At 36.4% G+C, this 22,146-nt stretch overlaps 3 protein-coding genes across 3 annotated transcripts; 1 reads left to right on the forward strand and 2 right to left on the reverse strand.

The window, feature by feature from the left end:
• The first annotated feature begins 7 nt into the window (after positions 1 to 7).
• LOC121212153 (protein phosphatase 2C 37-like) lies at positions 8 to 1,083 on the forward strand. Its single transcript, XM_041084438.1, has 3 exons — positions 8 to 25; positions 114 to 437; positions 789 to 1,083. Exons 2-3 carry the CDS (start codon positions 120 to 122, stop codon positions 813 to 815), a joined length of 345 nt encoding a protein of 114 aa, XP_040940372.1. The 5' UTR covers positions 8 to 25; positions 114 to 119; the 3' UTR covers positions 816 to 1,083.
• Positions 813 to 1,781, reverse strand: LOC107931632 (uncharacterized). Its single transcript, XM_041084439.1, has 2 exons — positions 1,582 to 1,781; positions 813 to 1,132 (listed from the first exon to the last, which is right to left on the reverse strand). Exons 1-2 carry the CDS (start codon positions 1,764 to 1,766, stop codon positions 985 to 987), a joined length of 333 nt encoding a protein of 110 aa, XP_040940373.1. The 5' UTR covers positions 1,767 to 1,781; the 3' UTR covers positions 813 to 984.
• A 13,366-nt stretch (positions 1,782 to 15,147) lies between these two features.
• LOC121212154 (uncharacterized) lies at positions 15,148 to 16,234 on the reverse strand. Its single transcript, XM_041084440.1, has 2 exons — positions 16,032 to 16,234; positions 15,148 to 15,581 (listed from the first exon to the last, which is right to left on the reverse strand). The coding sequence occupies exons 1-2, from the start codon at positions 16,214 to 16,216 to the stop codon at positions 15,434 to 15,436; spliced, it is 333 nt and encodes a 110-aa protein (XP_040940374.1). The 5' UTR covers positions 16,217 to 16,234; the 3' UTR covers positions 15,148 to 15,433.
• Positions 16,235 to 22,146: the final 5,912 nt, after the last annotated feature.

Consider the following 22,146-nt stretch of genomic DNA (forward strand, 5'->3'; position numbering starts at 1 on the left):
TCTCGACGGCCACGGCTGCACTCATGTACTAAATCGAATCTTGAAATATTTCTTAAATTCAATTTTATTAACAAACTTAATTAGTTATGTTATAACTAAATTTTTTTTTTTAGGTTGCGATGAAGTGTAGAGATCGATTTCACGAGATAGTGAAAAAAGAAGTCGAAGCATGCGGCAGTTTGAAGGCGGTGGAGTGGAAGAATACGATGGAGAGAAGCTTTGAGAGGATGGATGAAGAAGTTAGAGAATGGACTGTAAACGCCAAGGAGAGTTCTACCTGCCGATGTGAGCTTCGAACTCCACAGTGCGACGCCGTCGGATCCACCGCCGTAGTTGCTATAATCACCCCGGATAATATCATTGTCGCTAATTGCGGTGATTCTCGCGCTGTTTTGTGTCGAAATGGTGCCGCTTTCCCGCTCTCCGACGATCACAAGGTGAGACATTTTATTCTTTATTTCAAGGTTTTTAATTTATTTTTTATGTATAAGATAAGGAGATAAGTATTTATTTACAAATAAATTATATATTTTTTAAATAAGATATTTAAATTATCATATTTATTTTTATCAAATATCTAAATAATATATAATATTATATTTATAAGATTAAAATTAATAAATAAATAATTGTTTTAAAAAATCAATAATGATTTTTATAAAAAATCATATTCCGTATTTATATTTATTGATTTATCAAACAATTTTTTTAATATGAATTTCAAATTCAATATGCTTAAATTTTTAGCACTCTTTTTAATTGTGTACTTCCATATTATTCGATTGTAGCCGGATCGACCCGATGAATTGCTCTGAATAGAAGAAGCCAGTGGCAAAGTAATTTATTGGGACGGCCCTAGAGTTCTTGGTGTTTTAGCCATGTCTAGAGCAATTGGTAAGTGTAAAGCCCAAAATCTGTCCGGGCCCATACCAGCAAAATAAACCTAAAAATTACAAGCCCAAATGCCCAATATTAATAAAAACCCTAGAGGCCTGAATGGCCCAAAACTACACCAACTTTCAAACACAAAAAGAAACCCCAGCCGCATGTTTGTTGCTGCCACCTCCTGCGCACGCCCACCGCCACTGCTCGCCTATCACCGGCCACCCATGCGTCTGACGCCTTCTGACACCTGCAAACAGAGAGCCACATGCAACCAACAAAGCAGAAAACAACAGACGAACGATCCAAATAAAAATATAAAAAAGTTGTAATCCGGCTATAAAGGCCAAAGCTTATCACTTTTTGAGGGAGGATTTTTGATATTTCAAAGGAGGGAAAAACAGATTGTATTTTGGATGAGGGATTTGAGGGGAAACGGATTGTATTTTGAAATGGGGGGATTTTTTTTGGAGATTTCAAAAGAGAAAAACGATTGTAAATAGGGGTTTTTCTTTTTTGAATACAAAGAAAAAACACTGTAATACGGGCAGATCCAAAAAATCAAAAAAGCAAAATAGAAAGAAAAGGTTTCGTTTTAATCTTTTGTCTCTTCATTTTCTTGTTTTTCTTTTCATTTTTCTATAAATCTATTTTAAATAAAAATATGAAAATAAAAGGGAGAAGAAAAGAAAAACTTACCTGAATCGCCTCACGGTCACGTCGCCGGAGTCTCCTTCTCCATCATCGAAACCGAGCCCAAAAGAGAATAAAGGGAAAACCTTCTTCTTCCAATTGTAGGATAAGGATGCCTGGCTTTCAAATGAGGGATAAAGAATGGGGGTTAGGATTTGTTTTGATTTTTGTAGAAAATGACAGATGGCCATTCAAGTGATTTTTTATTATTATTTATTTTTAGTCTTAATAACTAGAGAAACTGCGTCACAACCCCCAGGATAAGCATATTTCTGCTTTTGGGATAAATTATGCAAATGGTCCTTCCACTCTTTTGATCTGCTTCGATTGGCCCCTCTTTTTTGTCCCTTCTTTTTCTTTTAATTTTGGCTCAGAACTCTACTGGTATCCCATTTTAGTCCCGCATAAAACATGGCATTTAAGAGCATAGGGATATTTTCCCTTTCGAACCCTCTGTTTCACTTGCGAGTTACAGTTTCGTCCCCTGCTTCATTATATTTTTTTCTCGTTCTTTAAATTCCTTTAAACTTTTAGTCAAGCCTTGTTATTTTATCTATTTGTCCATTTATTTACTTATTTGATTAGTTATTCATTATTCTTTTATTTTATTTGTTTAAATATTTACTTTCTTATTCATATATTGTCATTTTATTTTTATTACGCACGTGTATACATATATATTTTTTTCATATTTAATATTTTTCATTTCACTTTATTTTAATATTTTATTAATTTTATGTTTATTTCTTTTATATTCCAATGTTATTATTATAATTATTTTTTTTATTAGTTTATGCTTTGTTATATACTTATATATTTATAATATGTATATATACGTACTTATACATACTTAAATATATTTTTCATATTTCATAATTCTTATATACTTACATATATTTATGCATATTTTACATCATATACATACTTATATATTCTTTATATTCTTAAAAATGCTTTTTGTATATTTCACATATTTTATAATTCACATACATATATTTTTATATTATCACGATTTGTAAATATATATACACACATTTACATTTTTATTTTTATACTTACCGATTTTATATATATGTATATATTTATCTATGTTTTCATATTCTGTAATTTATATGCATTTCTTATTTTATGGCTTTAAATTATACATGCATATATATTTTTACATTATTGTATTTATCGTCATCATTATTATTTGGTGTTTGTTTATTTATCCATTACACTTGTGCTTTTTCTAAAATGTTAGTTCTATTTATTTATTTGTATGCTTTGTTGATGTAATCGTCTCGTCATTTCATTTTGCCTATTGTATTGTTGTTATTCACTTTACTTTGCTCACCTTGTCGTATTCGTTATTGTTTTGTCAAGCATTAGTACCAAGCATCAAAAGGAAAATTTTTCTAAATAAGGCAATATTTCGCATTTGGAAAATCGAGAAAACGTGCCCTAACGTGCTGGGTTTCGATTTCTCGTTCGACTAAATAGCCAAATATCCTCTTAAAGCTTCAAAGCATGGTTTCATTAAACTATAAGATGATCTTGGTTTCGATGGTTTAGAGTATCGTGTTCTAACGTGCTGGATATGATATTCCTTCGGAACAAGAGAATCTTATATTCCAATTCACGTTATCAGAGTTTCTTTCAAGGATCGTATTTTTTAAAAAAAAAAACTCTTCAAATTTCCAATTTTCGACACTAAGACACTAATTAATCAACTAGGTACCAATTTTGGGCGTATCGAGAGTGCTAATCCTTCCTCGTGCGTAACCGACTCCCGAACTCATTTTTCTGAATTTCGTAGACCAAAATCGTTGTTTTAATAAAATTAAATCATTTATTAAAAAAAAACAACCACTTTTTAAGGTGACCCGATCACACCTCATCAAAAAGGATTGGTGGCGACTCCCGTTTTCATTCTTTTTTTAAATCCAAGTCGACCCCGTTTTCATCCAAAAAATGGTGTCAACAGCTTGGCGACTCCGCTGGGGACAGTAAGAGAGTCAAGCCACGTGTTGATTATTTCTTGTCTTTTTATTGAAAGTGGAAAATTCAATTTAAATTTACGATCCTCTCATTGCATCTCTTTTATTTTGAGTTATATTTTTTTTATCGTGTTCTGTATTTTCTTTTATACCTCTGCACATTGCATTGCATGACCGCTGGTCATACCCTTTTAAGTGGGAGTGAGAAACTACGCCTTCGTGAGGTTTTCACCTCCGCATAGGATAGTGAATCGCTTCCGGGATACATCCGTACCTATGTCTTCGTGAGATTTTCATCTCCGCATGGCCATAGGGAAATGTATTCCCCTGAACTGAACTCGGTCCATATGAGCCTATAATGGGTAAGGATCGAGGAATCTGCTAGTTCAGGTACCCTTACTTTAGAACCAAACCACTATAGCGAGCCGTAAGAACCCACCGAGATAGAGTTATTCTAAACCCTAGTGCTTACCGAATAGATGTTTTATTTATTATTGTTTACTTTAAATCCTAGCGCTGATTTGTTTTGTTTGTGATTGCATGGCATTTTCATTTCAAAAGAGGTGTCGATTCACGTTCAGTATAATAGAAAGCTTATCATGGAAAAGAGGTTTCTTGATAAAGTAGAAGACAATGCAGCTGTACGAGTGTGGGCTGAGACGATGTGGAAAGAGAAAGGCGATAGTCTTGCAGAAGGGTACGTATCAGAGTTATGGGACTTCACCCGTATCAGCGTAATCCAAAATGATCTTCGAGAAATGAAGGAAATATGGGATCAATGGGACGATGGGACCAAGCAGATGTTTTACTGTGACTATGGGGACTTGCCTTACTTACTTGGTGTCAAAGTGGACAAGCATTTATTCCGAGCCCTAGCCCAGTTTTGGAATCCTGCTTACAGTTGTTTCACTTTTGGAAAAGTGGATTTGGTGCCCACCGTGGAAGAATATACGACCTTGCTTCGATGTCCAAAGATTCAAATTGACAAGGCCTATTCTAGAGCTGCTAGTGTCCCGACATTATTAAAAAATTGATGAGCATTACAGGGATGAGCGAACAGTGGGTCGCTGCCCGAATCCAACAGAAAGGAGACAGTAAATGCGTTCCTTGGAAAAGCTTGCGAGATTTAGTATTAGCACACCCTAATGTGAAGAAAAGAGTGGATGTCTTCGCTCTAGGTATCTATGGATTGGTAATTTTCCCTAGAGCTTTAGGGCACATAGATGAGGCCGTCTCTGATTTGTTCGATCGGCTTAGTAAGGGAGTCACGCCCATCCCGGCAATCTTAGCAGAAACCTTCAGATCTCTAAGCGCATGTCGAAGAGCAGGGGAGGGAAGGTTCATCGGATGCGCACAGCTACTATTGGTGTGGTTCCATAGTCACTTTTGGAAGGTGGAAAATGTCTCTTATCGAGTCTTCTCAGAAGGTTATTCCCCATTGAAGGAACAAGTTGCTACACCAAGACGAGACGACATCACGGAAGAGAAGTGGATGACGATTCTCCAAAATCTTCAGGAGGATGACGTTGAATGGAAAGCTCCTTGGATGGTACCCGACGAGATCCTGTATCGATGTGGTGATTTCGACTGGGTCCCTTTACTCAGAATTTGGGGAGCTGTCGGTTATGCCCCTTTACTCGTATTAAGACAATATAGATCGAGACAGTTCATACCAGTAACACAAGGGCTGGCTCAATGTGAGTTTTTTATAAGGATGAAAACTACAAGAGAAAAACTCGAGAAATATCTAACGCTTGGAAACAGGTTCACCGAATGAAAAGATTTACTGTAGGAGCGATGACAACTCCCGAATATTATGGGTGGTGGAGTAAAAGAGTCAATGACAACATCCCTAAGCCGAGGGAAGATTGTGTTCAGTCTATAGAGGAGCATCTACAAGTAGCTCCGTCAGAATTAGAGATCATCAAACGAGACTTTGAGAAAAGAAATTCTGAGTTGGAAAAGAGGATAGAACAGCTAGAAGAAGAAAGAATGCATTTGGGATTAGACATCGATATCCACAAGCTAGAAGCCGAGAAATTAAGGAAGAGAAAGAACAAGGCTGAAGAGGATTTGGATAGTCTAAAAACATATTACAAGAAGCTGCGATTGTCAATGAGAACTGTCGGTTTGGGTAAAACGTCAGAGCAGTGGCGACAAGAGATCAATGAGGAAAAGAATAGGGCCGATCAGTGGGAAAAGAAATTTCAAGATGCTCGAGCTCGAGAAAACGCTTTGGAAAGGAGTTTGTTAGAGTGCCGAAACGAGAAGGCAAGATTAAAGGCTAAGGTGGCAGAGCTAGAAAAGTCACTTCACTCGTACCGTAGTCGCAACTCCATGATCGAGTTAAGAGCGAGCTTAAATAAGATCGAAGAACTGAAAGGAAAGATAGGGGAGCTTGAGGACGCATTACACAATTCTGAGCTACGAATGGAGCTTCTTGAGAGGAGTAATGATCAATGGCAAGAGCAATTCCATCATTCTCAAAGTCAGGTTAAAGATAGAGATTACGTTATAGGCGAAGCTGTGACTCAAGTGCGGGAAGTGGCTGATCATCTGCAAACATTAGCAGTTCAGGTCGATGTATTGAGTTTAAAATATGAGTCAGAATCGAGCCGAGGTCGAGATTTAGCTTGGCTTCTTAGGAAGGTTAAGGCTTTGGGTATAAAGGCGAAGCCGTATATGTAATTTATTTTATGTAAAGAAATTTGCTTTCTAGTTGAGTTTTCTAATGAAATTGAATTCGAATCAATGCCTCTTTTTGCATTCATCTCATACATTTGCATTACATCATATGCAGTAAGTTTCATAAAATGACCCTAATAAAATTAAATTATGACAGTTACCCTGGAAACCAACAAAAATCTAATCAAATATTACTACGGTACTCGTCGCCAAACAAAAGCAATGGATCAAAGGTTGGAAAGATTGGAACAGTTGCAACGAGAGATGCAAGATCAGATGCATGAACGACTGGAAAAAATCCAGCAGGACATGTTAGAATCCCAGAACACTGTGATGAACCAATTAAAGCAGTTATTGGCTGGAGGAAATAACAAAGGAAAAGACCCCGTAGTTAATGCTGGGGAAGATCACGATGACCCTGTTTATCCTCCAAGTTTCACCCCAACTAACATCCAAGCACAACCAGAGGTGTACCCACAGAGGGTACCGGTTACCATTAGACCTCAAAATCTGGCTGGTGCCTCGGTACCATTGCATTTTCAAATGGGCTCGGGTTCTAATCCCGGGGATAATCCCACTAATCCTGTGGTCCCGGACCTCGATGACGTGGTAGAAACAGAAAAAAACAATAATGAACCTGCCAAAACAACTAGAGGACCGATGTAGATGGTTAGAGGAAAAATTTAGAGTCATGGAGAACATCGACTATCATCGCGGGGTTGACGCCAAGGATCTGAGTTTGGTCCCTGATTTAGTACTCCCACCTAAGTTCAAAATGCCGGAATTCGAAAAATATAATGGGACTAGTTGTCCTGAAGCTCATATAACTATGTTCTGTCGAAGAATGACAGGATACGTCAACAATGATCAGCTGTTAATCCACTGCTTCCAGGACAGTTTGATCGGATCTGCAGCCAAATGGTACAACCAACTGAGTCGTGCTAAAGTTAGTTCATGGAGAGACTTGGCGCAAGCTTTTATGAAGCAATACAGTCATGTAACGGATATAACACCCGATCGAATTACGTTACAAAACATGGAAAAAAAGCCTAGCGAGAATTTCAGGCAGTACGCCCAACGATGGAGAGAAGTGGCAACACAAGTCCAGCCACCCCTTTTGGAAAAAGAGGTCACCATGTTGTTTATCAACACTTTGAAAGCCCCGTTCATCAACCACATGTTGGGGAGTGCTACCAAGAGCTTCTCGGATATGGTAATGTCCGGTGAAATGATTGAGAACGCGGTAAGGAGCGGTAAGATTGACACGGGGGAAAACTTCAAAAGACCAGCCCCAAGAAAAAAAGAGGGCGAAGTAAACAACGTAAGCACATATAGCAAGAGCCATTCAAAACCGATTACTGTTGGCCCTCCAAAAATGATAACCACTAGTCACCAAGCCCCCTCAAGGCAGGAACCCAACACAAGGCCCAACACAAGGACTAACACAGAGAGACTTCAATTCATGCCCATTCCAATAACATACGGGGAACTGTATCAAAAGTTATTTGATGCACACATAGTATCTCCATTTTATCTCGAGCCCATGCAACCTCCATATCCCAAATGGTATGACACGAATGCCCAATGTGAATACCATGCAGGGATACCAAGACACTCAATTGAGAACTGCACTGGGTTTAAAAAGGCGGTGGAAAGGTTCATTAAGATGGGGATTGTGAAGTTTGACAACCCATTAGGACCCAACGTAGCAGCGAATCCGTTACCCAACCATGCTGATAAAGGGGTAAACGCAATAATCGAAGGTGAGAAAAAGAGAATCAAAACCGACATTGCAGAGATAAAAACCCCATTGAGTTGGGTCTGGAGACAAATGATAGAAGGAGGTCTCATCAAACAAGATTCAAAAGAAAAGCCCGAAGGAACGAAGACGTACTGCGAGTTTCATGCTGAAGAAGACCATGACATTCAAAACTGCACTGAATTCAAGGCCATTGTGCAAAATCTGATGAACAACAAAGAGATAGAATTTTATGAAGAGATCAAAGGACTTGAAAATGGAGAATTTTATGCCTCGGAGGAGGGGCCTACGGGAAAGGCCCCAAATCACCCAGTGGTGATTATTTCAAGGCCAACGAGTACAGGATCTGGAATACAACTGGCGCCAAGGGTCATAATCCAAAAACCTGTGGCCTTTCCTTACAAAGATAGCAAAAAGGTTCCTTGGAATTACGACTGCAATGTGATGATCACGGGAGAGGAGAACCCGATAAATGCTTCAGAAGAGGGTAATGACGCAGGCTTCTATACTCGTAGTGGAAAACGTTACGACCTGGGAAATACAAAAAGGGAGCCTATAAAAGGAAAAGCCTTGGCGGTTGAACAAGATAAAACGAAGACGACCGGAATTGAACCGTATATTAACACACCGGTGACTGAAAATGAGGCTAGAGAATTCCTAAAATTCTTGAAGCATAGCGAGTATAGCGTGGTGGAACAATTGCATAAGCAACCCGCTCGCATCTCAGTGCTCGAGTTACTTCTAAGTTCAGAGATACATCGTAATGCGTTGGTAAAAGTGCTAAATGAGACTTATGTCGCTAAAGATATCTCAGTGAACAAATTGGATCGCCTGGTTAACAATATAAATGTCGATAACTTCATCTTCTTCAACGATGATGAGATCCCGCCAGGCGGTATGGGATCTACCAAGGCCTTGCACATCACTGCCCGTTGCAAGGGGTGTATACTACCGGTGGTACTTGTTGACAATGGATCGGCCCTGAATGTTTTACCCCTGTCCATATTAAACAGGCTACCTGTGGATAGTTCTCACATGAAATCATGCCAAAATATAGTGAGAGCATTTGATGGCACTGAGAGAAAAGTGATAGGAAGAATCGAGATACCTCTATTGATTGGTCCAAATACATACGAGGTGGACTTTTTGGTAATGGATATTAAACCATCTTACAATTGCCTATTGGGGAGGCCTTGGATCCATTCTGCAGGAGCTGTACCATCGTCACTTCACCAAAAGTTAAAATTGGTGATAGAGGGTCGATTGGTGACTATAGGTGCAGAAGAAGACATCATTGCATCAGTCACCGATGATATGCCATACATAGAGGCTGATAGTGAAGCGATAGAATGTTCATTCCGATCATTGGAATTCGTAAATGCCACATTTGTCATCGAGATGAGCAAATCCCAGAGCCTAAGATATCCAAAGCTACGTCAATGAGCTTACAGCTAACGATGGGAAAGTGAGCATTGCCTGGAAGAGGATTGGGAAAATACCTCCAGGGAAGGGTCGGAGTACCGATCCTAGTTAACAAACAGGACCGTTATGGTTTGGGATATAAGCCTAATGCGAGGGAAATGAGGAAAGAGATGGAGAAAGAGCAAGAAAAGAGAAGAGCACATTTGGGCGAGATAGAAGTCAAGTAGGGACCGATAACCTTTCCCCATATATCTAAGACTTTTGTTTTAGGGGGAATTGTCCACCCTGAAGAGAATGATGAGGTTACAGAAGGAAGGATTGAGATGTTGGACATCAATGCCATATCCGCGGAAGAAAGGGTGGAAAGGAATTTATCAGGCATTCGTCCTTACGGACTTGGAAGTGTTCTGAATAACTGGACTGCAGAAGAGATCCCTGTAACATTTAGAACTAATTCAGAGTAATATTCAGAACACTTGTTGCCCTAAGCCTGGGGGTGATAAGAATCTTTTGTAAAAGGCACATGTCCAAAATCTAATTTCAGTGAAAACTTATCATTCAGTTTCATCTTGAGCAAATATTCTTTCATTCTTTTCATCCCCTTTATAATCATACTATGCATACAAGTATTCTTAGATTCTTTTATTTGGGCCTCCATTTGTTCCAATAACAGGTCTTCAGATATCAACGAGATAAGCGACGCTGTTACTAATTCAGAGTCTTTATTTGAGCAAGACATGAGTATAGATGATCCTCAAGATTTTGAGGGTGACCAAGACAGCGTTTTATCTCCGGATTTGTTAAGAATGATGGAAGAAGAAGAAAAACAAATTCTACCCTATAAGGAATCAGTAGAAGTTGTGATCTTAGAAGAGGGCAGAGAGGTAAAAGTTGGCACTTGCATTGCCAAGGAAACAAGGCGAGACCTTGTTGAGTTACTTCAAGAGTTTAAAGATGTCTTCGCATGGTCCTACCAAGATATGCCAGGTTTAAGTACTGATATCGTGGTGCACCGATTGCCTATAAAGGAAGAATGCAAACCAGTCCAACAAAAGCTCCGAAGGATGAGGCCTGATGTCTTGCTAAAAATAAAGGAAGAAGTTAGGAAGCAATTTGATGCTGGTTTCTTACAGGTGGTCAAGTACTCAGAATGGGTAGCCAATATAGTCCTTGTTCCTAAGAAAGATGGGAAGGTGCGAATGTGTGTGGACTACAGAGACTTGAACAAAGCCAGCCCAAAAGATAATTTCCCACTGCCTCATATCGATACATTGGTAGACAACACGGCCGGATACTCACTGTTCTCTTTCATGGATGGTTTCTCCGGGTACAACCAAATTAAGATGCTTTCTGAAGACAGGGAGAAGACCACATTCATAACGATGTGGGGGACGTTTTGTTATAAAGTAATGCCTTTTGGATTGAAAAATGCGGGAGCAACGTATCAGAGAGCCATGGTAGCATTATTCCATGATATGATGCATAAAGAGATAGAAGTTTATGTTGATGACATGATCGCAAAATCCAGAACAGAAAGGGAACACGTGCAAGTTCTGAGAAAACTGTTTCTGAGGTTAAGGAAGTTCCAGCTAAAACTTAACCCAGCCAAGTGTACTTTCGGGGCTAGATCAGGAAAATTGCTAGGATTCTTAGTCAGCGAAAAGGGAATTGAAATTGACCCAGAAAAAGTTAAGGCCATACAAGAATTACCTCCGTCAAGTACTCAAAAAGAAGTTCGGGGTTTCCTAGGAAGACTAAATTACATCGCTCGATTCATTTCACAATTAACTGAGAAATGTGACCCCATATTCCGTCTTCTTAGGAAACACAATCCAGGTGTATGGGATGAGGAGTGCCAGAAAACTTTCGAAAGAGTTAAACATTACTTGTCCAACGCCCCAGTACTGATGCCACCTTGCCCTGACAAACCACTGATACTATACTTGGCAGTATTTGAGAATTCCATGGGGTGCGTGCTCGGCCAACATGATGAGTCAGGACGAAAAGAAAGAGCGATCTATTATCTCAGTAAGAAGTTCACTGAATGCGAAACGAGATATTCGCCAATTGAAAAATTATGTTGCGCATTGGTTTGGACTACTCGGAGATTGAGACAATACATGTTGTACCATACGACTTGGTTAATCTCAAAGTTAGATCCTCTGAAATACATGATGGAGTCAACTGCTCTAAACGGAAAGATGGACCGATGGCAAATTCTACTATCTGAATTTGACATAACCTATGTGAATCAAAAGGCTGTAAAAGGGAGCGCGATAGCAGATTTTCTAGCAAGTAGAGCCCTGGACGATTATGAGCCTTTGAACTTTGATTTCCCAAATGAGGATCTGATGTATGTGGCAACTACTGAAGCAAGCACACAAGAAGGCAATACTTGGAAATTAAATTTTGACGGAGCCTCAAATGCCATGGGCAACGGGATTGGAGCAGTCTTGGTATCTCCAAGCGGTGATCATTATCCTTTCACCAGTAAACTAGATTTTGATTGCACAAATAACATGGCGGAATATGAAGCATGTATCATGGGAATCCGCGCGGCTATGGAACGCAAAATCAAGGTACTTGAGGTATATGGGGATTCGGCATTAGTAATTTATCAGCTCAAAGGCGAATGGAAAACAAGAGACCCTAAGTTGATTAGTTACCGAAGGATAGTCCTAGAATTGATTGAGGAGTTTGACGACATCACTTTTTGTTATCTCCCACGAGATGAGAATCAGATGGCCGACGCTTTAGCTACATTGGCTTCCATGATCAAAGTAAATAGACCAGAGGATGTGAAGCCTATCCAAATGAGCATTTATGATGCTTCAGCCCACTGTTGTAACATTGACGAGGAAGAAGAAAAGGACGACAACTCTTGGTATCAGGACATATTGCGATACGTGAAAAATTGTGAATACCCAAACCAAGCAACTGAGAATGACAAGAGAATGTTGAGGAGGATGGCCAGTGGTTATGTCTTAGATGGAGAGATCCTGTACAAAAGAGGAAAAGATCAGGTGCTGTTAAGATGTGTGGACGCTGTGGAAGCCAAGCAGATCTTGGAAGAAGTCCATTATGGTATTTGTGGAAAACACGCTAACGGTTTCACAATGACCAGACAGATCATGAGATTTGGATATTATTGGTCTACCGTGGAAGGAGACTGCATCAAATATGCTAAGAAGTGCCATAAATGCCAGATTTACGGAGACAAAATTCATGTGCCTCCATCACCTCTTCACGTCATTACTTCCCCATGGCCTTTCTCCATGTGGGGTATGGACGTCATTGGGCCGATATCGCCAAAGGCTTCAAACGGACATCGTTTCATTTTTGTAGTGATTGACTACTTTACTAAATGGGTAGAGGCTACTTCTTACGCCAACGTCACAAAGACAGCTGTCAGCAAGTTTTTAAAGAAGGAAATCATATGTCGGTATGGAATGCCTGAAAGGATCATATCAGACAACGCATTAAATTTGAATAATAGCACGATAGCAGAGGTTTGTAATCAATTCAAGATCAAGCACCACAACTCATCGCCATATCGTCCGAAGATGAATGGTGCGGTGGAGGCAGCCAATAAAAATATCAAAAAGATTGTGGGGAAAATGACTGAGACCTATAGAGATTGGCACGAGAAGTTGCCATTCGCCCTCTATGCTTATCGAACGTCCGTCAGGACTTCTACCGGGGCAACACCATTCTCTTTGGTTTATGGAATGGAGGCAGTGCTACCAATTGAGGTTGAAATCCCCTCTCTCCGAGTTTTTTCAGAACTAAAGTTAGACGAAGCAGAATGGGTCCAATCCCGATATGATCAGCTGAACTTGATTGAAGAAATGAGGTTAAGAGCTATCCGTCATGGTCAAATGTACCAGAAACGAATGATGCGAGCTTACAATAAGAAAGTTCGTCCTAGAAACTTCCATGAAGGGGACTTGGTACTGAAGAAGATCCTTCCCATACAAAAAGACTTCAGAGGAAAGTGGATGCCAAACTGGGAGGGACCTTATGTAGTAAAAAAGGCCTTTTCAGGAGGGGCATTAATTTTAACTGGGATGGATGGCAAAAGCTTACCCAATCCTGTGAATTCGGATTCAGTGAAGAGGTACTTTGCCTAAAAAAAAAAAAGGAGAGGCCAAGGCGAAAACCCGCAAAGGGCACCTTGAGACCAAAGGGGTTTTGGATTAAAAACCCAGGAATGGGCAATTCAAATTTTCGATCAAAGATGAGGCATAGAGTAGTTTTGTCTTCTCCGAATTAACAAGAAGGAGAGATGCTACATCTTGGGGCATCAACAAAGTCTTTTAGGACTTCTAAACACAGAGTTTGTGCAGAGAAGCTCATGCTGCGATATCTGGGGCATCTTTTTTTTTTATCTTATTTACATCTTAGCAAAATTTGCTATTTGTTCATTTAGAGCTCTGCTCTCAATAAAGTTCCATCTTATTCATTGTGATAATCTTTTTCATCTTATTCATCTCGTATCTCAGCAAAATTTGCTATCTTGATTTGTTTGTTTAGAGATTTGCTCTCAACAAAATTTCATTTTGTCCATTTTGATAATCTTTTTCAAGCATTTTTCATTGAAATAACGATTAATGGACTGACAATACACATGCAGAAGGAGTTCTGCATATTACTCTGAAAGTTTCTAAATAATACGAGGACCTGAAACAGGACTATTGTTTAGAACTAACCAAACCTAAGGGTTGGAAACATTTGAGAAATGATAGTCTAAATAGCGTCTATTTCTTTAGGTTTTCTGTCAAAGGTACTGGCTGAACAAGAAGACATCAGTGATAGAACCTTGATGAACAATGAGGAATGACAACCTAAACATTAAAAATGGATCATCCTCATGACATTCTACAAATATAATACATACACATCTAGTTAGGAGCATTTGATTCATTCTGATTATGTCATCCTAAACACTAGGCATAAATAGGTCCTATCTTCCTATATTGGTAGGAAGTAGATCAAAGATGCAAATCTTGTCTTCCTATATTGGTGGCGAAGTAGATCGCAGAAAGCAGATATTGTCTTCATGTATTGGCGTGAAGAAGATCGAAGGTAGCAGATCCTATCTTCCTATATTGGTTGGAAATGGATCGAAGATGCAGATCTTGTCTTCCCATATTGGTGGCGAAGCAGATCGCAGAAAGCAGATCTTGTCTTCATGTATTGGCATGAAGAAGATCGAAGGTAGCAGGTCCTATCTTCCTATATTGGTAGGAAGTGGATCGAAGATCCAGATCTTGTCTTCCCATATTGATGGCGAAGTAGATCGAAGAAAGCAGATCTTGTCTTCATGTATTGGCGTGAAGTAGATCGAAGATATCAGATCCTATCTTCCTATATTGGTAGGAAGTGGATCGAAGATGCAGATCTTGTCTTCCCATATTGGTGGCGAAGTAGATCGCAGAAAGCAGATCTTGTCTTCATGTATTGGCATGAAGTAGATCGAAGAAAGCAGATCTTGTCCCTGTATTTGGCAGTGGAATAGATTGAGGATTGCAGATCTTGCCTTCCTGTATTTGTCAGCGAAGCAGATCGACGATGGCGGATCTTACCTCCCTGACTACAGTGGAGTACATTGAAGCCGATAACTCTATCTCCCTGCATTCAATAGTGGAATAGAGTGAAGATTACAGATCTTATTCCCCTAAGCAGTAGTGGGGCAGACTAAAAACAACAAATCTCATCCCCATGGAGTTGCAGCAAAATAGATTTAAGTCATGTTTCTCTGGAGCGCAGTGAAGTGGATTGAAGCAACGAGACACAGTAGAACAGAACGAGGCTACTTGAAGAAGAAAAGCACCAAAAGAAGCCAAGGCTCGGCAAGCCCGGGCAAATTTGGTCTTTCTTGGTCTTTGCTCTGTTTTCGTTACACGACAACGAGCAAAGAGGGGCAGCTGTAAAGCCCAAAATCTGTCCGGGCCCATACCAGCAAAATAAACCCAAAAATTACAAGCCCAAATGCCCAATATTAATAAAAACCCTAGAGGCCCGAATGGCCCAAAACTACACCAACTTTCAAACACAAAAAGAAACCCCAGCCGCATGTTTGTTGCTGCCACCTCCTGCGCACGCCCACCGCCACTGCTCGCCTATCACCGGCCACCCATGCGTCTGACGCCTTCTGACACCTGCAAACAGAGAGCCACATGCAACCAACAAAGCAGAAAACAACAGACGAACGATCCAAATAAAAATATAAAAAAGTTGTAATCCGGCTATAAAGGCCAAAGCTTATCACTTTTTGAGGGAGGATTTTTGATATTTCAAAGGAGGGGAAAACAGATTGTATTTTGGATGAGGGATTTGAGGGGAAACGGATTGTATTTTGAAATGGGGGGATTTTTTTTTGGATATTTCAAAAGAGAAAAATGATTGTAAATAGGGGTTTTTCTTTTTTGAATACAAAGAAAAAACACTGTAATACGGGCAGATCCAAAAAATCAAAAAAGCAAAATAGAAAGAAAAGGTTTCGTTTTAATCTTTTGTCTCTTCATTTTCTTGTTTTTCTTTTCATTTTTCTATAAATCTATTTTAAATAAAAATATGAAAATAAAATGGAGAAGAAAAGAAAAACTTACCTGAATCGCCTCACGGTCACGTCGCCGGAGTCTCCTTCTCCATCGCCGAAACCGAGCCCAAAAGAGAATAAAGGGAAAACCTTCTTCTTCCAATTGTAGGATAAGGATGCCTGGCTTTCAAATGAGGGATAAAGAATGGGGGTTAGGATTTGTTTTGATTTTTGTAGAAAATGACAGATGGCCATTCAAGTGATTTTTTATTATTATTTATTTTTAGTCTTAATAACTAGAGAAACGGCGTCACAACCCCCAGGATAAGCATATTTCTGCTTTTGGGATAAATTATGCAAATGGTCCTTCCACTCTTTTGATCTGCTTCGATTGGCCCCTCTTTTTTGTCCCTTCTTTTTCTTTTAATTTTGGCTCAGAACTCTACTGGTATCCCATTTTAGTCCCGCATAAAACATGGCATTTAAGAGCATAGGGATATTTTCCCTTTCGAACCCTCTGTTTCACTTGCGAGTTACAGTTTGGTCCCCTGCTTCATTATATTTTTTTCTCGTTCTTTAAATTCCTTTAAACTTTTAGTCAAGCCTTGTTATTTTATCTATTTGTCCATTTATTTACTTATTTGATTAGTTATTCATTATTCTTTTATTTTATTTGTTTAAACATTTACTTTCTTATTCATATATTGTCATTTTATTTTTATTACGCACGTGTATACATATATTTTTTTTTCATATTTAATATTTTTCATTTCACTTTATTTTAATATTTTATTAATTTTATGTTTATTTCTTTTATATTCCAATGTTATTATTATTATTATTATTATTATTATTTTTATTAGTTTATGCTTTGTTATATACTTATATATTTATAATATGTATATATACGTACTTATACATACTTAAATATATTTTTCATATTTCATAATTCTTATATACTTACATATATTTATGCATATTTTACATCATATACATACTTATATATTCTTTATATTCTTAAAAATGCTTTTTGTATATTTCACATATTTTATAATTCACATACATATATTTTTATATTATCACGATTTGTAAATATATATACACACATTTACATTTTTATTTTTATACTTACCGATTTTATATATATGTATATATTTATCTATGTTTTCATATTCTGTAATTTATATGCATTTCTTATTTTATGGCTTTAAATTATACATGCATATATATTTTTACATTATTGTATTTATCGTCATCATTGTTATTTGGTGTTTGTTTATTTATCCATTACACTTGTGCTTTTTCTAAAATGTTAGTTCTATTTATTTATTTGTATGCTTTGTTGATGTAATCGTCTCGTCATTTCATTTTGCCTATTGTATTGTTGTTATTCACTTTACTTTGCTCACCTTGTCGTATTCGTTATTGTTTTGTCAAGCATTAATACCAAGCATCAAAAGGAAAATTTTTCTAAATAAGGCAATATTTCGCATTTGGAAAATCGAGAAAACGTGCCCTAACGTGCTGGGTTTCGATTTCTCGTTCGACTAAATAGCCAAATATCCTCTTAAAGCTTCAAAGCATGGTTTCATTAAACTATAAGATGATCTTGGTTTCGATGGTTTAGAGTATCGTGTTCTAACGTGCTGGATATGATATTCCTTCGGAACAAGAGAATCTTATATTCCAATTCACGTTATCAGAGTTTCTTTCAAGGATCGTATTTTTTTTTAAAAAAACTCTTCAAATTTCCAATTTTCGACACTAAGACACTAATTAATCAACTAGGTACCAATTTTGGGCGTATCGAGAGTGCTAATCCTTCCTCGTGCGTAACCGACTCCCGAACTCATTTTTCTGAATTTCGTAGACCAAAATCGTTGTTTTAATAAAATTAAATCATTTATTAAAAAAAACAACCACTTTTTGAGGTGACCCGATCACACCTCATCAAAAAGGATTGGTGGCGACTCCCGTTTTCATTCTTTTTTTAAATCCAAGTCGACCCCGTTTTCATCCAAAAAATGGTGTCAACAGTAAGTTTTGTTTTTTTTATTATATAATTTTTCCTTTTTTCCTTACTTAAACTTTCGTTTATTTTTTAAAAATTTTTCTATCTATTTGATTTTTGCAGGTGATAATTATTTAAAACCGTTTATTATACCAAAACCTGAGGTGAGAATAACAGAAAGAAAAACCGAAGACGAGTGTTTGATATTAGGAAGCGATGGATTGTGGGATGTAATGACGAATGATATGGCATGTAAGGTGGTGCATATATGTTTATGCGCAAGAAAACCATCATTTGCACCCGGGCTTTCAGGTAATGACATGGCGGTAAAAAATGGTGCATTCGAAAGTTTTGATAAACAATGTTGTGATGCCTCTGTTTTGTTAACGAAGTTGGCCTTGGTTAGACATAGCGCGGATAATGTCAGCGTGGTGGTTGTTGATTTGAAGAAAAATCAACAGGCGAATTAATTGGGAAGAAATCATTCAATTAAAAATTTGAGTTCTTTTTTTGTAATTATAAGATCTAAAATATCTTAAAATGAAATGGGAAGAAAAGAAAAATATGGGTTGTTAATAATCTTTGATTATTTATTTATATTTTTATAAATTATAAATGTAGAATATAATTACATTATTGTGCATTAGAATGAGAAAATATTTGGTATTAGTTGATAAACCCTTAATAAAGATATATTCATTTTTAATAATTTATTTATAAAATAAAAAATATATTACTAATTTTTTAACCCATATTTATTTTAGGGTTTTGCATTAAATCTTTTTCATTGAATTAAAGTTTATTTTAGAATTAAAAATATATTTAATTTAAAATATCTTATTATGGAAATTGTAATAATAAAAATGAAATAATATATTACCTTAATTTCAATTATATCTTTCTCATCCTTTTATAATTTGTAAAACAAGTCGCTCGCATAATTTTTGGCTCAATTTATTTAATATACCTAATCAACTTTATTCTTAGCTCTCTACTATTTTTAATTAATTTTTGTTGGCCAAAATTCCTAATTAACATTAAGTTATTATAAACATTCGGAAATGAATATTATATTTAATATTTGAAGTTTTTTAAATCAAAATTTTTACTGATTTTATTACCACATTTTTCAATAAATTATGTTTATTTAATATATTAAGGATCGAATCTAAAGGAGATTGAGTGATACGAAGAATTACGAATATAACACATGCAAATTAACAAGTCTAGCTAGCTATTGTTTAAAAAGCATAGTACGACCAACCAAAAAAATTGTAGAATTATACGAAGGTAATAGTTAAAGGATTGAATTGTAAAAGTTTAAAATTATAACAGTAATAACCAGAAACAAATGTAGTAGTTTATTAACATTCATGATAGTAATTAATTTTTGGATCAAGAATTAAATTGATTAATTTTCGAATTGGTTTAATTTTTACTTTTTGGTCTATAATTTACCCAATTAACGAGTTAGTCTAATTAATCTCTCAATATCACTTAGACTAGAGGAGTCACACTAGGCTGTAATCGAGGTGGTTGGAGGAGTAGCTTTTGCTGGTGGTAGGGTTGGAGGCTAGAGGATCTCTCAAAGCCTTCACTTGTTGTTCTAAGGTGGGGAGATGAATGTTTGCATATTACAGATGAGCTCCAGCAAGAATGGAGGCAAAAGGAAGGGTTTGGGTAGAGTTCAAGCCAGTAGAAATACCAAAGACAGATGGGATGGAGGTTTTGAGCAAAGTGGAAGAGTTGACTTGGTCAGTTGGGTTATTGATCTAGTTGGTTTGATCAGCTGGGGTGCCACTTTGAGAATGCGAGGTCATGTTGTCCACATTCACCGCACCAATCATTGATATTGTGTACAATAAGAGAAGAGTGTACGGGAGAGTGTAGTGGTTGTTATAGACGTCGGTTCACCCAATCCGGACAGAAAGCTGGAGGTTATGAGGAGTGGGGGTGAAGATGGCGTAAAGGTTAAGGGTTGAAAGAGTGTTGATTAAGTGTAGGTTTAGTATTCTTGAAGGATTGATCCTCTTCTTCATCGTTTCTAGAGGTTTTCGATGGGAGGAGAATGTCTGTGACAGAACAGATCTTGTAATTCATTTTGACTCTAATGTGATAAAGCAATTGAGCCCACGTGATATTCGGTGAGCAACAACTTCATGTTCCCAATGGAGATTAGGCCATTTGTTGCATAGATAGTCATGCCGAAAGGGTGAACTCCCAAGTGACCTTCTAAATATCTGATGACAAACTTACTATTCAGGCTTTTTTTTTTTTAACTTGCCCCATGCCCATGAATGGGGTAAAACAAGAATACTAGTCTACTTAATGGCATTAGTTTGAGATACCAACTTGTTCAGCAAAACAAATTTACATGAACTTAAGTGAATAATAAACTTTCAAAGTATCTAAATGAAAATATTATAAAAGCTAATTTTATATATTAAAATTTCTCATATTATATGAGTACTAACTATATAATATATTATAGTGATTAAACCACAAATAGAATGACAAAACAAAGGTCCATGATTCCCACTCTGCTTTGCATGGCCATGAATTTATAGCCATTAAATTTAAAAATAAAAGAATCTATTTTTTATTGCTATTAATTAAGATAAAATTGAATTATATCCTACTAAAATTTCTTCATGGTGTTCACTTTTCCTTTTATGATATTTTCTTTCTTTTGGATTTCCTCCTAATCTTTTTCATTTGAGCTATTCCTCTAATTTAATTTGAATTATTATTACATTACAAACTTGCATAAAATTTAAGAAGGATAAAATAGGCCATAATTCCGAGCATTTTCATAAATTTGAAATTTAGTGTATATATTTTTATTTTTAAAAATTTAATTTCTCTATTTTTTAGATTTTAAAATTCATGTTCAGTTGTTAATATTGTTAATTTTTTATTAAATTTATTGATATGATATTTTAAAATTAAAAAAATACCCATTTAATAACCATATAACTAAGAAAATTGACGTTATAACTAACTTATAAAATATTTTAACCTTTTAAGAAATTAATGAATTAAACGAGTAAAATGTTGCTAGAGAAGTCATTGGTTTAGTGATAAAAGATTTTGTTGATTTCAAACTTTATATATTGTTAGTGTTGAATAAACCTATCCATGGATTGAGTAGTCTGTTTCGGCTCGATTTTAAATTAAATAATTTTTAAAAATATTTTTATTTTAAATTTAATTATAAAATAATATATTTTAAAGATTTTATTATTGTTTATTAAATAATGAGATGAGATATATCTACATGGATGATGCTTCTTCAATTATTATGGTGGGAATTTTCAATCAATTAAAGAAAAAAAAAAAAGGAAATCCACCGTATCAGATTCCTGCAATTACTATGAGTTTTCATTTCTTACAATCAAATAACCATTGGTTTTCCTGATCCCATGTGCAAGCAAATTGGAAATTGATTTTACTCATTTCAATTTTTGGGGTTTGCTTCAATTGTAATATATAATCAATTGAGTCTTAATTCGATTGAGATAAACATTGTTGTCGTCAATATAGGAGGATGTGAGTTTGAAATTAAGTCTATACCCTCTTTTATTATTATTCTTGGTAGAATTCTATGTTTGATATTTAGAATATCAAATAGTTAATTAGAATAATTAGATCTATAATTGTCTTTTTTGTTTTAATAATTAGTAACAAGTTACCGTATTTTAATTGAATACTAGCCGGTTGAGTTGTGCTATGGGAGTGACATGAAACAATGTTAATGCCAATCGAGTTAAAACTCAATCTATTATAAATTACAATTGAAGCAAACCCCAAAAATTAAAATAAATAAAATCAATTGTTCGACCAGAAAGATTCTATATTCAATTTTATTCTATTATTAAGTACAAGAAATTAAATTTGATAAATTTGATACTCAATCAGCAACCTCAAATCTACTCATTTTCTAAAGCACGTGAAAGCCAAGCTTCATCAATGAACATGCATCAACAACAGGGGCGTAACTAAGGGGCTGGCATTGGCCCTGGCCTCCCTAAAATGTAAAATTGTATTTTAGGCCCTTTAAATTAGTAAAGGTAAAATTGCACTTTGACCCCCTTAAAATTATAAAAATTTGATTTAATCCTTTACAAATTATAAAGATATAAACTATAGAAAATTAAAATTCCATCCGCCTCGT

The sequence above is a fragment of the Gossypium hirsutum genome, chromosome A13, assembly GCF_007990345.1.
Source record: "Gossypium hirsutum isolate 1008001.06 chromosome A13, Gossypium_hirsutum_v2.1, whole genome shotgun sequence".
Taxonomy (NCBI): domain Eukaryota; kingdom Viridiplantae; phylum Streptophyta; class Magnoliopsida; order Malvales; family Malvaceae; genus Gossypium; species Gossypium hirsutum.